We start from the raw sequence: 17,167 nt of genomic DNA, 5'->3' as shown, positions 1-17,167 counted from the left end.
TTTAGGCCGTGTTGACAGGTCACACATTCTTTCTAATCAAGGCTCCACCAAGTACAGCATAATGATTCCGAGAAATCAGGACAAATATTATTTATTTTTACCTTGTTTTGAAAGTGTGCACTCTCCCTTTTCCACACATGTGCTCTAGTACAGTGGTTCTCAACTGGTCTAGCCTCGGGATCCAACATTTTCCTTAGTCATTAAGTCGCGACCCAAATTTTTTAACCACTATGATTTATTTCAATTTTCTTTTTTGCAGTAATACACAATCTTTCATGCACTGTTAAAAACATGAAATAAACACAAAAGTGCAACTATGGCTAAAAACCCAATGAAATAAAATAATAATAATAATAATAAATAATATGCTTCTTAGCAGACTTCTTAGCTTAACATCACAGGGAACTAATGGGATAACTGGGGATGTTGTTTGCTCCTGACAAGAGTCTCAAAGTCTGATGGTCATGCTCAATGTCCAATCTGTTTCTCTGCTTTGTCTTCAGCTGGACCAGAGCTGAGAAGCCACTTTCACAAAGATAGGTAGTGCAAAAAAATTAAAAATATTTTTTTTTACACACATCCGTGACCCACTCAAAATGGCCCTGCGACCCACTTTTGGGTTGCGACCCACCAGTTGAGAACCACTGCTCTAGTAGACGCTGTGGTAGACGAGTTAATTTCCACCCCAAGCACTATTTTCCTATAGTTCTTTTTCTGATTGCTGTATTACTTGTGGTATTTGTGAAGATGAATGCTGGGTTACATGATCTTCTTGGATTTCTCCAGGACTGTTTGTGAACCCCCAAAGCTGATTGATGATTAGCTTCAGGATATAACCTCCCACTCCCTCACTTCAGATGTGAGGCAGAGGCGCTGATTTCTCCACGGCTTCAGCCTTCTTCAGAACTCAGCGTTCATCGGCAAGGAACGTGGATGGGAGGTCCAAGAACTTGACTTCCTTCCTTCCCCCCGAGATGAAACACTACTCTCTATCCCTGGTTAGAGGGATAGCCTGCAGTGCATACCGTGCATTAGATGCTCCTTACGTTACGATGTAGGCTCCTCAGACCGCTGAACTAGTCATTGGTGTGTTGACATAGGTCTGAGGTTTGGTTGGGATCTGGTTGACGGAAACAGGATACCCAGTACTTTGTACGCATACTGCAACATACATAATTTGGTGGCGTTTCTTCAAATGGAAGCCAAGATTTGGGTAATAAACTGCTTTTACATTCACAGTGTTAAACATGTTCCTGCAGCGAGGGCACACGCCGCCTCTGTAATCTGGCAGACGATTACATTCATATTCGATAGGTGATGATTTTATTTGATTTAGTTAATGGAGATTGATTTTCTGTCTCTTTCAGATAAACTGCTCGTGCTCACCGTTGCCACCAAGGAGACGGATGGATTCCTCCGCTTTATGCAGTCTGCAAACTACTTCAACTACACTGTCAAGGTAGGCTATTCTATGCTGCTACTCATCCCCTACTACAGTGAATGAGCAATTCCTCCATCCAAGCTTACTACATTATACAGAATCTAGCTCCAATATAGCACACAAAACTTGATGAACTAGACCTTTGTTCAAGGGAAACAATTATGCCATTTGGGTATATATCTATCTATTGCCTCCCTAGATCAAGTACTTTGGCTGTGAGCGGTAAGGTTAAAGTAAGGGTAAGTTTAGGATTAAGGCAATGTTAATGCGGGTAAGGTAAGGTTAGGGTTAAGGATAAGGTAAGGGTAATATTAAGGTAAGGTTCATGCTATTAAGGTATGGGTACGGTTATGGTTACGGTAAGGGTACGTTTAAGATTAAGGTACGTTTATGGATAAGGGTAAGATTAAGGTAAGGTTAGGATTAAGGTATGGTTAATGTTATGGTTAATGTTATGGTTAAGGTAAGGGTAATTTTAAGATGAATGTAAGGTTACGGTAAGGGTACGTTTAAGATTAAGGTTAAGGTTAGGGATAAGGTGAGGTATAGTTAAGGTAAGCAGTGACAAACTGGGCACTGAGCCTTCAGTGGGACAATTTTCTTGGGCCTCTACTGAATACCTAGAAGGCCTGAATGGTTCCTCAACAGGTCTATAAACAACATTTAGGTGAAAATGATGACGTGTCGGAACTATGCAGCTAGGCCAACAAGCGTTGACTGAATTCCTGATTGACTTTAACTTACTGTCAAATCGCATGTTGGTTTGTCGCAGGTGTTGGGGATGGGAGAGGAGTGGAAGGGCGGTGACGTGGGACGGTCCATCGGTGGAGGACAGAAGGTCAGACTACTGAAGGAGGCCATGGAGGGCCTGGCGGACCAGGAAGACCTAATCATCTTATCGGTGGACAGGTATGTTCAGGGTTCGCACAAGGTCCTTGAAAAGCTTAAAGTGGTAAAAAAAAAGAGAGAGAATAAGTCATGGCCTGGAATTCCTTGAAAAGAGCCCATTTTTTAACAAGGTGCTTAAAAAGTCCTTGAAATTCAAATCAAGCATTCACATTGAATGTTTTGTTCATCCATGATCAAGAAATCTTTTTTTTGTTCTGTTTTAATAAAATCTGGCAAGTCGCTGTCTCATGCGCTCCAACTGCTTTTCCTCATTTCTTCAGGTGTGATGCTCTAGCTTGCTCTAGCATGCAAGCAGGCCAAGAACATGCTTAAAAAAACAGCATTTAAAAGTGAATTGTATCCTTCGAGTGACAGCCTTGAAAATGAAAAACAGTGCTTGGAAAAGTACTTAAAAGTCCTTAAATTTCATTTAGCAATGTCTGTGGGAACCCTGGGTATGTTGGACTAATATCTACAGAGACATAACATGGGGTATGTTCACACACACTCTTGAATGGTTTGATCTGTAGATGGAAAATATGATTTTTGGAACTTTCTGAACTCATAAAACAGAATGTAGGTAAGTGTTTACAAACTACCAATGGAAACACTTTACAGCCATAAAGTACAGAAAATGCCATTAAAAACTATTTTTATTTTTGTTTTTGGCAGTGGGGCTGCCCATTTGTTCTAGACTGAAACAGACCTGATTGGAGATTTTTTATTTTTTTTTACTGTAGTTACAGTATATACCTTTATATGCTGGTATGATTTCTTCAGGTCAGCTTTTTGTTGGGCAAACATCAATAGGTTGTGTCTCAATTGTTTTACTTGTACAGTATTATGTATAAACCATTGCCACCAGATCTGTCCTCCACAACACTTTTTCATTTTATTGGCTGTACAATATCAAAGTCATATTTATACTGCAATATTATGACATAGTACAATACATTTAGTCATTTAGCTGACACTTTTATCCAAAGCGACGGGTCAGCAGCTGAGTAACAATGTTCATCAAACAGTGTTGAAACTTGGGTGCTGCAGTGTTGAGTGCAATATCCGTATCATGAAGACATTGTTCATTATACAATATTGGAGAGCTTATACGTCTTGGTGGATTCTGTCTGGCAAAATGAGGCCCATCTAGACACAATGACACAATTTTATTTCGTTTTTATGACATTTTTATTTGTCCTATTTATACATGTAAAAACACTTGAGACCGAGATCTTTTTTTCATGCAGGACCTGTTTACAAAAACATATAAAAACACACATTGGAGAAACAAGGACAGTTCAGACAATGAAGCAGTCGAAGGAAACAAGTACAAGCTACATCTAAAATATCAGAGTTTGAAACTTTAATATCTTCTGATTCAGATTCAGATTTGTGTTCTATTATTATATTTATTCTATTCTAACGGAATGAAAGGTTCTGACTTCAAGATTTTCTGTCGTTTTGTACGGGGTATACTATTTCAAACCAATTTCGCCCAGCTCAGTTTTTGCACATGGTGTTTCTAAAGCTGAGTAATACTGTGGCCTTGTGCCACACAGGTGTGGTGCGCTGTATTCAAAATAATCAAAATAGATAATAGGGACGTTTCATAAGCCTTATGATGGACTGCATTTATACAGATAAGGAACAAAAGTGGTCCCATAAAATACCATCTTTCAAATCCTAAACTAATCCTCATCTAATTTATGGCTTTAGTAGATGGTACTTTCCTGTCTTAAGTAGCTTTCCTGGAGAGTTGATAAATGAGTCCCAAGAGACGTCTGTTATTTGAAACTCTTCTCAGTCAAGGAGAAGGTAAAATTCATATATGTTGAAGTTTACCACCGCTTGGTCTATTGTTCCTCTGTTGCTAGTGGTACTGAAGAGTACCGGTCACTGTAAGAACACAAACGTCTATTATTTTCAAACCTTTATTTATACTTGTTGTGAGGCACTGAGATTGCCCTCATTTACAGTGATGACGAGTTACATACAGGAAAAAACATACATAATAACATACACTCATACATACATACATATATAGCAGCATTTCAAATCATGACAATGTGTCAAGAAGGAACAAGGACAAACTAAGAAGCGGGCGACAGTGGCTCAGGAGGTAGAACGGTCGCCTGGTAATCGGAAGGTTCCCAGTTCAATTCCCACTCCTCCCGGCAGCATGTCGAAGTGTCCTTGAGGAAGACACTTATACCCTATCTATCTATCTATCTATCTATCTATCTATCTATCTATCTATCTATCTATCTATCTATCTATCTATCTATCTATCTATCTATCTATCTATCTATCTATCTATCTATCTATCTATCTATCTATCTATCTATCCATCGATCTATATCTGTGTGTGTATACAGTATATCCATTCCATTCATCCATTCATACTTTTTTCATCTGCCTCCACCCAAACATTAGAGTTTTCTTTATATTATCTTGGCTAATGAATCATAATATATGCCCTCCCTTTACTGGGCACTTATTCAAGGTAAAATTATAGGCTGTGTGTGTATAATGAACACCTCCTTTTAGCTCAATAGATCTATGAATTCGAAATTGAGATAATTTTCATAATTACGGCACCTAATAAGTGTTTTGAGAGCCAGAGCACTCATGCTTGCTCTCAGTAAGAACTGTTTTTGTAGCGAAGAGCTGCCTTCCTCTCTCGTTTGTGCAAATACCTTATTAGGGAGCCTCTGCGAGGCATATAAAACTGCTACTTTCGCATGCAGGTAGCATGAATTATGAGTTTTCAAGGCCAATGGAAAGTTTCAGCGAGTTAATGTGAGCGGTTTAGAATAATGACAGCCCTCTGCAGGAGATGGAGATTACGACGTCTTAGCTATTACAGGTATCTCCCTGCAACCTTGTCACACCCTCGCCGCTGAATACCAAATTCCTATCATTTCCAAGAGGAAATCACTCCACTTAAGCCCACGCAATTGTTATCTTAAGAGAAATCCATACGGTTCCCAGCTGTCTCTGCGGCTTGGAGCGTTTGTTTTCTATGTTGTTGCATCACGCTTTCTCCCTCTGTCTTTAGAAAAGGGACCAGAATTCACAAAGTCATTAGTCATTACTGCATTAGTGTAATCATTACTACGGGCCTCGAAATGAGAGGAAAGCCCCAAAATGAGAGGAAAAGTCACATTTAGCGAAGGGAGAAACAAGCTTTTATCTTACGTTCAGAACGTTACGTGTCACTGTGCTCTTCCTACACGTCATTAAACCTGTCCATATTTGGGTTTTTACAGTCAACAGAATAAGGGTTTATATGGGATTCTGAGCTGCATTAATCTGATGGAAACTGGCAGCTCTTGGCTTGCATATTAATGGTATTTAGTGTTTTACTCTACGTCTTAGTGGAATAAAAGTGTCTGATGAGACACAGATGAGAGCAAACTAAAGAAAAAGAGCTGAAGGTGCATGAGCTGAGTTGCCTAACATCCAAGTGATGTCAATACATGTACAGAATACAGGTACAGAATACAGAATATATGTAAAGAATACAGAATACTGTACAGAATACAGAATACAGAATATAGGTAAAGAATACAGAATACAGGTACAGAATACAGAATATAGGTAAAGAATACAGAATACAGGTACAGAATACAAAATATAGGTAAAGAATACAGAATATAGGTAAAGAATACAGAATACAGGTACAGAATACAGGTACACAATACAAGTACAGCATACAGAATACATGTACAGAATACAGAATACAGGTAAAGAATACAGAATATATGTAAAGAATACAGAATACAGGTACAGAATACAGGTACACAATACAAGTACAGAATACAGAATACAGGTACAGAATACATGTACAGAATACAGAATATATGTAAAGAATACAGAATACAGGTACAGAATACAGAATACAGAATATATGTAAAGAATACAGAATACAGGTACAGAATACAGAAGTCAGAATATATGTAAAGAATATAGAATACAGGTACAGAATACAGAATATAGGTAAATAATACAGAATACAGGTACAGAATACAAAATATAGGTAAAGAATACAGAATATAGGTAAAGAATACAGAATACAGGTACAGAATACAGGTACACAATACAAGTACAGCATACAGAATACATGTACAGAATACAGAATACAGGTAAAGAATACAGAATATATGTAAAGAATACAGAATACAGGTACAGAATACAGGTACACAATACAAGTACAGAATACAGAATACAGGTACAGAATACATGTACAGAATACAGAATATATGTAAAGAATACAGAATACAGGTACAGAATACAGAATACAGAATATATGTAAAGAATACAGAATACAGGTACAGAATACAGAATACAGAATACAGAATATATGTAAAGAATACAGAATACAGGTACAGAATACAGAATATAGGTAAAGAATACAGAATACAGGTACAGAATACAAAATATAGGTAAAGAATACAGAATATAGGTAAAGAATACAGAATACAGGTACAGAATACAGGTACACAATACAAGTACAGCATACAAAATACATGTACAGAATACAGAATACAGGTAAAGAATACAGAATATATGTAAAGAATACAGAATACAGGTACAGAATACAGGTACACAATACAAGTACAGAATACAGAATACAGGTACAGAATACATGTACAGAATACAGAATATATGTAAAGAATACAGAATACAGGTACAGAATACAGAATACAGAATACAGAATATATGTAAAGAATACAGAATACAGGTACAGAATACAGAATATATGTAAAGAATACAGAATACAGGTACAGAATACAGAATATATGTAAAGAATACAGAATACAGGTACAGAATACAGAATACAAGTACAGAATACAGAATACATACATAATACAGGTACAGAATACAGAATACAGGTACAGAATACAGGTACAGAATACAGGTACAGAATACAGGTACAGAATACAGAATACAAGTACAGAATACAGGTACAGAATACAGGTACAGAATACAGAATACAGGTACAGAATACAGGTACAGAATATGTACAGAATACATGTACAGAATACAGGTACAGAATACAGAATACAGGTACAGAATATGTACAGAATACATGTACAGAATACAGGCACAGAATACAGAATACATACACAATACAGGTACAGAATACAGGTACAGAATACATGTACAGAATACATGTAAAGAATACAGAATACAGAATACATGTAGAGAATACAGAATACATGTACAGAATACAGGTACAGAATACAGAATACATGTACAGAATACAGGTACAGAATACAGAATACATGTACAGAATAAATGTACAGAATACAGAATACATGTACAGAATAAATGTACAGAATACAGAATAAATGTACAGAATACAGAATACATGTACAGAATACAGAATACATGTACAGAATACAGAATACATGTAGAGAATACAGAATACAGAATACAAATACAGAATACAGGTACAGAATACAGAATACATGTACAGAATACAGGTACAGAATACAAATGCTGCAGTACATTCTTTTCACTAGCAAGTTGGTCTTGAGATAGAAACTCCAGACATTTTTGATTTGGCCAATTTACTTTGGAGAATGTCGATTTCCAACACACTACCGCAGACATGACACTAACAAGCAAGTATGTTTACTTGTGTGTTATGATTCACTACCTTACTTACATCACGGTCCCTAAAACACTATCAAGAACACTATCACGACATGGACTGTACTTGTCTACAGATCTATGTAGCATGTAATGTGAAAGACGTATGGTAAATAATCTTTCCTCTGGGATTGCACACCCAGCGCAACATGCAAGTGTGATTGATGAGTTTTAAAGAAGTGAGAAAGAGAGAGAGGGACCTGTGCTCATGTGTTGACCAGCTGTGTATACGTTAATGCATATGTAGTTAACTCTTTCAGTGCCACGCCTGGTTTTCCGTTTTACCGCTGGAATGCCACCATCGGCGCCAATGTTAACGTTAATATCGCCTAATCTATGTTTTAAATTATGGCTATGTGTCTAATCTGCCCATCGCATTATCAAATACTATTTTCCAGTCAGTGCTGTGAAGACAGATTGTTTTTTTATCGCGTCGTTTCCATTTCAGAGCAGTTAGAAAAGCCCCCGTTTTGATATAAAAAACAGCTCATTCTGGAGCATTCTATGAAAATCGTCTTTTAGTGGAATATTCCACAACGTTGATATTCGTCAGCCTTTTTATGAATCGTTTTCAAATAAACGCTAGATGATCAATATTATACGTGCACGCAAGCACATTACGGCCGCGCACTGATAATCGCTCCGTTGATTTCCTCACAGAGTTTTACAGTGAAACCGAAAGAAGACATTTCACAAAACAGCTTATAACTTCATCAAACTTACTCCGATTATCCTACCACTGATAACATAGAGTCCTTACCTGACATCAGATTGTATCCAACTGGTATATTCCAATTCCTGATCACCATTCGAAAAAATCGATACGTGTATGGATCCAACGCGACACAGTAGATCTCCATGATCCGCGGGGCTCTGAGGCTCCAGAATGAACTGTGGTAACCCCGGCTGGATCAGTGAACTGGAAAATGTGGAGTACCGGATTTTTTTCCCCATTCATTTTCATTGAGTCCATTCCAAAATCACTTATGTCATCTGGGAGACGACAGGGGGCGCTTTTTTCCACAGTGATCACCGGCGCAGCTCGGGTAAGCTCGGGTGATGCAATAATTTTTCAGATCGCAAAAAAAAAAAAATTATAATAATTCCGAGAAATCTCGTGAGTGGCACGCAACCACCTATAAAAAAACACGAGAAATCTCGTGAGTGGCACTGAAAGAGTTAAAGGCCCATTCCGCCATACCATTCATAAGTCCAGTGACTTCGGGTTCTTGAGAAGTGCTATACAAATAAAATGAATTATTATTATTATTATAAACAAATGGTTATGTTAACAGAATTCGGCTATAGGGCGACAATAATGTGGTCAAGAGGCATGTTTTCTATCTTGAGCCTTAACTGGCGTGGTTTATTATTCACATGGCAGAGCAGTAACACTACAGGTCCAGACCGGCCCAGCTGCAGCCTTGTCCCGTTATTCTCCGGGCGTCGTCTCGATCCGTCTCGCGTCAACCGTCGCCGCCATCGTGTCCGCTGTCGTCATCCTGTCCACAGCCGTCTTCTTGTCCGTAGCCGCCATCTTGTCCGTAGCCGCCATTTTGTCCGTGGCCTCTGTCTCGTCCATGGCCGCCGTCTCGTCCATGGCCGTCATCTTGCCCATGCGCGTATCGTGCGCTCTGGTCGTGTTTCTTCATGCACGCTCTGTCTGTGTGCCCCGTGGATTTGCAGAAGCTACACCAGACAGTCTTTGTGCAGTTGCTTCTCCGATGGCCTTTCTCTCCGCATCGCCAACACGCCAGTTCTGTCGTGGTCCTGGTCCTCTCCTTGAACTGTCCCAGCGTCATGTCCGTTGAACCGTGTGTTACCAGGAGTGTGAACGGTTTGTACAGCTCCGGTAGTCCTCTCATCATCATCGCCATCATTAGCCCATCGCTTGGTGCTTCTCCGGCACTCCTCAATGGCGTCGTGATCTGCTCCGCTCTGTTGACGTATTCAGTCACAGTCTAGGTGGGCCCCTTCCTCAGGGCCGTTAGTGCTATGTAGAGGGCCACGACTCTGGGTCTTCCTCGCCCGATGTAATGCTCTCTCAACACCTCCAGGCTTTCTCGGCCTCGGTCTTTAGTGTCGCGGAATATCAGCCCCTGGCTGGTGTCGTCGAGCAGCGGCGCTAACTCACAGTACGCGTCTGCGTTACGCTGGTCGTCCAGGGCTTGCTCTTCCGCCGTCAGTTCTCCCGTGGGGGCTGCCAGGATTGTCTCCTTCAGCCCCGCACCGTGCATGCAGCATAGCATGCGCTCTTCCCAGAGCTCGTAGTCTTCTGCTTTTCCATTGAATGAGGGCCATTTGCCCCTTCCCTTGTTTTCCATCCTCTTCGTTGGTGTTAGGCTTAGCTTTAGCTCTTGTTGGCCTACCGTCTAGCCACGCGGTGCTCCCGGCGCTAACCTAGCCTATACTTTAGCTAAGCTTGCTACAGTACCCTTATTATTTCGCCCCGGCGTTATCTGGGCCCATAACCTGTTAACAGAATTCGGCTATAGGGCGACAATAATGTGGTCAAGAGGCATGGTTTCTATCTTGAGCCTTAACTGGCGTGGTTTATTATTCACATGGCAGAGCAGTAACACTACAGGTCTTCTCTCACTGAGAGACTGGGGGGAAGAGAAAGAAGTGGGAGGAGACACCTCTATTTATACTCGCCACCTGGTGGTGTTCCTGAGAGTCTCCGCCTAGAGCGCTCTCTAGTGGAAACAATTATATATGCAGTTAGATAGTTACTAGGGTAAACAGTTATATGCAGTTAGACAGTTACTAACAATCCTACACAGAACCTCTGCCTTCAACAGGTTAAAAAAGATAAAAGAGTCGTCATTCTCTAGTTCATGGGTGGCCAACCCGCGGCTCGCGAGCCACATGCGGCTTTTTGCCCATCAATGTGCGGCTCTTCCATCCATAAAAAAGAAATTGAAAAAGAAATTATAATATTTTTTTTTTTTTTTTTTTACTCATTCCATAAGGACGTAGAATAAACATTTAATATTTTTTTTAAATGGTCCATTTGCATGTTCTTGGTATCTTAATCTAGGGACATATATGGATCAGTGTCAGAAATTGTGTGTCTGTTACTAGGCTTGAGTAAATTGTAATGAACCAAAGGAGAATATCAATTCTATTTAAAAAAAAATATATTCTTTGACTGTGAATAACACCATGCTCAAATTTACCAGACCTGAAAAATCTAAGCAAATGAATAAAGGGAAGATGATTAAACAGGAGGTTTTGTAGATACAGTACTGAATTCTGCCATCTTTTTTATAATGTAAATTTCTCCACAATTTTTCATCGTATTGCAACACCGTTTTTTGCAAGACGTTCACAGAGAGGTAAAGAAACTAACTGCGTTCTGTTTTATGGCAATAACGTTCAGGTTTGTGGGAGATAATCCCAAAAAATAAGAGAAATAAAAAAGTAAATCCAGAAGTCAGATGATTGACAGGGGCTGGTGTGAGCTGGGTAGGGTAGTTTTTCTAAATTCGAAAGCCCTGAGTCTCTTCCTTCAAAAGACTACACTCACTTTTGGCTGTGACACTTCCTCCTGTCAATATGCGCCGGTTTCCGACTCAATGCCCTGAGATTTCTATAATCTTATATTTCACTAATAACAGTTAAAATAATTGGTAAACAAACGTAATGCTGAAAATATACACTTTTACTGTATATCTCGGGCTTAAGAGGTTAACCCTGTGAGGCCCAAATTAAAAAGACATTAGCAACTTCAGAGGCCAGAGGGTGGGACATATAAACACATTTACTATCAAATAGCATTGTGAGGCTGAACAACAGGACCAATTGACTATACATGTGCTTAACATTTTTTAAATAAACATTCTTTTTTTTAAATGGCTAAAAGTTATTTTGTAATTTTGCAACCGTGGGTCTCACAGGGTACTTTTAACCCTGTGAGGCCCAAATAAAAAAGACATTAGCAACTTCAGAGGCCAGAGGGTGAGACCTATAAACACATGAAGGGTGCCGTGAAGGTTGAGAAACGCTGGTATATGGTGTGGCTCTTTGTGGTACCACAGTAATTTTTGTGGCTCTTAGTCTCTGACTGGTTGGCCACCCCTGCTCTAGTTGATAGGGCTACGAGCCGAGGACAAACACTAGATGACAGTTCATTAATTTTTGAATTATGTTTGCTGTATTTTGTCGCTGTGAAAGGATTGTTTACACCAGCAGCATCTGAAATGGGTTAAGAAAGTCCCCGAAAAGCTCATTTTGAAAATCAAACTCAAATGTTTACAATGCTCCACCTTTACACCATATGGTGAGAAATAATTCTGGATTGGAGCTTTTTAAGCAAGCTGCCACGCAGAGACTTCACACGTCTCTCTGATCATGTAGAAGTGATACACAGGGATATTCATTGGTAATGAATGAAGGAAAACTATATTGCATGCTTTTATTCTGGCCAGGGTTTATTTGAGAGCCCTTGCTGTTGCTCTTACGGTGCATCAACAGGGTGTGTGTGTGTCTGTGTCTGTGTGTCTGTGTGTGTGGGGGTCTGTGTGTGTGTGTCGCCTTTTGTCATGCATCCCAGGCAAGCCTGAATTCTTTGGAAATGCCTTTCAGTGCAATCAAAGAATGTTTAGCCACAACAAGCAAACTGGTATGAATAATGTCTGCTCTTTACATAAAGATGTTGCTACTCTGGGCAAGCAACAGCTTAAGGTGCATCTGTCAGATGCCACAGTAGATATGTTAGTTTCTGGAAAGAGAGGGGCGGCCATAGAAGGTAAAAAGAACTAGGGCTGTTGTTGATGATCTGTTATTATCTTCTCTCCACTCTGTCAGCTATGATCTTATCTTCGCCGGGGGACCAGAGGAGATTCTCAGGAAGTTCCAGCAAGCCAATCACAAAGTACTCTTCGCTGCTGAGGGACTGATCTGGCCGGATAAGAGACTGGCTGAGAAGTATCCCTCGGTCCGCAGCGGGAAGCGTTTCCTCAACTCAGGAGGTGGGTTCCCAATGATTGAGTACCTTGGTACGAAGAACTACTGTACATAAGTCCGCTTTTAGGTATTCAGAGGAACAATGTTTTCAAACTTTATTATCTAGAGATGGTAAGTTAGAGTGTTGTGTTTTATTATCTATATCTAAAGATGGTATGTTAGAGTGTTGTCTTCATTCAGAGTTAAACAAACACTGCGCTATGGTCAAGTGTATTTTGGTGAAGGTAGGGCAGTGATTGGCAGAGAATGACCTTTCAAACCTAGCTCCGACAGGAAAGGGAGTTTAGACATAGGTCTGTAATTAGTAGGCAAGGTGGGGTCTAAGTTGGGGGGGGGGGGGGGGGGGGGTCAGGAGGGGCTGGACCACAGCATGCTTGAAGGAGCTTGGAACAGTACCAGTGGCCACTGGCCAGAGAGCTGTTTATTATAGAGAGGATGCTGGGACCGGCTATGTCAAAGACATCCTTCAGGAGAGCAGTTGGGACAATATCCATGAGGGCGCAAGTTGCAGGTTTCATGGTACTGTAGAAACAATCTTTAACAGGGAGGGTAACGTGGTGGGTTGGAAACAATTCAATACAGATGAACAGACCAGTGAGACTCATCACACATGTGTGTGTGGGGGTGGATGGTCATTTTTAATGTTCTCAACTTTGCTAATAATTCTTTTTTTTAACTCTTCACATTGGACTGATTCAGAGCATGTGAAAACACTACAGCCACGACTGGCACCATTCCACTGACCCAGAGCACTAGAGAACACTACAGTCACGACTGGCACCATTCCACTGACCCAGAGCACTAGAGAACACTACAGTCACGACTGGCACCATTCCACTGACCCAGAGCACTAGAGAACACTACAGTCACGACTGGCACCATTCCACTGACCCAGAGCACTAGAGAACACTACAGTCACGACTGGCACCATTCCACTGACCCAGAGCACTAGAGAACACTACAGTCACGACTGGCACCATTCCACTGACCCAGAGCACTAGAGAACACTACAGTCACGACTGGCACCATTCCACTGACCCAGAGCACTAGAGAACACTACAGTCACGACTGGCACCATTCCACTGACCCAGAGCACTAGAGAACACTACAGTCACGACTGGCACCATTCCACTGACCCAGAGCACTAGAGAACACTACAGTCACGACTGGCACCATTCCACTGACCCAGAGCACTAGAGAACACTACAGTCACGACTGGCACCATTCCACTGACCCAGAGCACTAGAGAACACTACAGTCACGACTGGCACCATTCCACTGACCCAGAGCACTAGAGAACACTACAGTCACGACTGGCACCATTCCACTGACCCAGAGCACTAGAGAACACTACAGTCACGACTGGCACCATTCCACTGACCCAGAGCACTAGAGAACACTACAGTCACGACTGGCACCATTCCACTGACCCAGAGCACTAGAGAACACTACAGTCACGACTGGCACCATTCCACTGACCCAGAGCACTAGAGAACACTACAGGCCACGACTGGCACCATTCCACTGACGTCTGTTGCAAATAATCCTGCAAACCTATCATGGTCGCTATTGCCCTGCTGGCCACACTGTCATCCAGGAAATGCTAACTGCTAACGTTAAACTCGTATTATAGGTTGATACATCCAGTGAGCTATTCTAACAAGATTGTGTAAGCTAAAAAGTGTTTTGGGTGAAACTGATCTTTATGTGGAAAAAGACGAGGGGAAGATGTGAGGGGGTGTTCATAGATCCTGGCATTTTCAATGAGGGCAAAGGTGTAAAGATGTTGCTAAGACATTTTCAGTCGTTTATTGAACATTTAAGATGGAAAAACCATACCAATTTTCTTTGAATTGAATATACAACATTTGATCAATGTTACTTAATGCAGTTTCAGGAGAAGGGATTTATGACCAAACACCATCAATTCACCATTTTCCTATTCGTGAGCCAAGAGCTAATTACTTCTCTCCCACATCCTTACGAGTGCCTCAACCACTACCCGATGTCAAATTACCGAATTCTCACGTGGGCCCATTACCTCTGATTACTCGCAGGTATTCACCTCTGATTACTCCCAGGTGTTCCCCATCAGCTAAGACAGTATATAAACCACACTGACTGTTTACTCCTCCACCAGTTCCAGGCTTCAGCTTTGCACATCCCACCTCCACCCCTTCTGCCAGGCCCCATTCAGGCCCCAACGACAGCCCTCCTATCTCCGGGCCCCAATAGCCCCTTCCATTCAGCAGGTTGCCCAGCCAACGGCTTATTGAAATCAAGTCGCTGCTTCTCTCCTGCCATGCAGGCCAGGGACAGGGCACCTATAGCATGCCCCGAGTCTTACCTGGGAAGGGCCATGTCCGCTAGTGCTCCCCTTCCTCAAATCCATCTGGGAGGGCCATCAGGCGCTCCCCTCCGTCTGCCATGCAGGCCTGGACAAGGCAGGGGCTGACAAAGGGACTGACAAAGCTGGAGGTACTGCTGCCAGGAATTGAATCCGGGTCTCTGCGGTGGTAGGCAAATGCTTAGACAGGAGCTGTGATTTCTTTTTTTAAATAGAGTACAAATACCAAGGGATTTTTATTATTTCTTGTTTGTTTTCTCTGTAAACTCTCCACCCCTGGACAGCCAGCTTGGTATTTCCTGCCCTGGTCGACAGTGGACAGTAGAGGCCCATTCAAATGAAGATTATCTGAATAACATGTTAATTTCCAATCCTCTATACACTGCAGTTTAATTTTTGTGCCCGACCGCCCTTCTGGCAAAGTTCCACCTACATAGGTTCTGACGGTGGAAACGTGTGGGTGGTTATGGGTGTGGTTGATGTAGTTAATGTGCAAATTACATAATCTATAGAAAATACTATTGTTTTGAGACATGTAATTTTAGCTCATAATGTGCTCATATGTGCAATGACCTTAACAAGGGTTCAACATGTCACAGCACGGTCTCATGCATGAATCGAAATGGCCTGGTCAGGACTGCCCTGCCAGTTCTTTTAAACGCTTGAATTGCTGCTTTGCCTGTGGTCCACCCTGGCTCGGCCTCCCGTATTGGAGTCTAGCTGTCTCAGTTTCATCAGAGCCTGCTTTTACCATTCATTGCCATTGACATGACGTGACATGTGTTGTATTTGTCTTGGTCCCCTGTGATCCGCAGATTGCATGAAATTGCAGGCTGTGTTTGTGTCCCGACTCCCGCAGGGCCACCGCCATGTGGCCAATGCGGGGACCGTTGTATTTCGTTTGGATGTGCACCAGTGTGTCAAAGAGCGCTGTTGGCCCGAGTTCCTTGAGGTAATGGAATCAAGAGGAGGTGCACGCACTCACACATGTACAGCGCGCATTCGTCACATGCGTGTGCGTTTGTGTGTGCACGAGTGCTGCATATGTGGTACCCGTTTACCTCTGTGGACTAATAAATGGGTTATTTAAACGATGAACCAAACTGAAAAGAAGGGTTCCAAGGTGGTCGCCATGGGGGTAACCCACTGGGAAGAGAACAGATTTCTAAAAAGGCACTCGCTAGTTCTGACAAAAGGTACAAACAGAGATTAAGGAGTCGAACGAAAATCTTTTCTTAGCGCCCCCAAAATTTGTCAATTTAGTTTTAGTTTTTGAGGACTGCATACTTTTTTTGCAAACCAAAACAACATACTTTATCCTTATAGCACATGCATGAGCCTGGTCTCTTTTGAAAGATGACATTCTGAAGTTTCCGATTCAAGAAAGAAAATTCACCTGTACTGCTAACGAAATAGAGTAACATAGGTCTGAACTTGAGTTGTAGAAAAACGTATTACTCAAGTTTTTCTGTAGTAGTTAGTATTCCAGAGGTAGTATTTCCCCAGGCTTACAAATCCATACGGACCCATAGCCTAAAGCCTTATGTAGTACATGTCCAAATTTCATAAAGATCCATTCAGAAATGAGTGATTAGGAGTGATTTTGGTAAACTGTGTACAATGAAAAACTCAGTTTTCTCATAGACTTCAATTCATTCTGCTGTTTTTCTCTTCCTATTTTTGCTCGTTAGTTTTTCACCTAGATCCTAGATCATACATCCCCAGATGGGGTATCATTGGAAAGCCACACTCATTGGCTACAACCCTGCACAATCATTTTTGCGAGATTGCCAAATGATTGACAGAACTAGAGCCCCAAGAGTCGGGAGTGGTATTTTGCGCAATACCGCGTACTTTGCACAAGC

General features: G+C 41.4%; 1 protein-coding gene across 2 annotated transcripts in view; it reads left to right on the top strand.

Moving 5' to 3' along the window:
- The window catches only part of plod2 (procollagen-lysine, 2-oxoglutarate 5-dioxygenase 2), an 89,337-nt gene that overhangs the window by 28,537 nt on the left and 43,633 nt on the right, over positions 1-17,167 (top strand). For both annotated transcript variants that reach the window (XM_084325622.1, XM_084325621.1), the window contains exons 2-4: positions 1,368-1,459; positions 2,214-2,350; positions 12,797-12,960. In XM_084325622.1, the coding sequence (XP_084181748.1) occupies positions 1,368-1,459; positions 2,214-2,350; positions 12,797-12,960 (393 nt within the window). The remainder of the gene's footprint in view (positions 1-1,367; positions 1,460-2,213; positions 2,351-12,796; positions 12,961-17,167) is intronic.

Source organism: Notolepis coatsorum (assembly GCF_963971535.1).
Source record: "Notolepis coatsorum genome assembly, chromosome: 12".
NCBI classification, from domain to species: Eukaryota; Metazoa; Chordata; class Actinopteri; order Aulopiformes; family Paralepididae; genus Notolepis; species Notolepis coatsorum.
The sequence above is the reverse complement of the archived record's forward strand: the minus strand, read 5'-3'. Positions and strand labels throughout refer to the sequence as shown.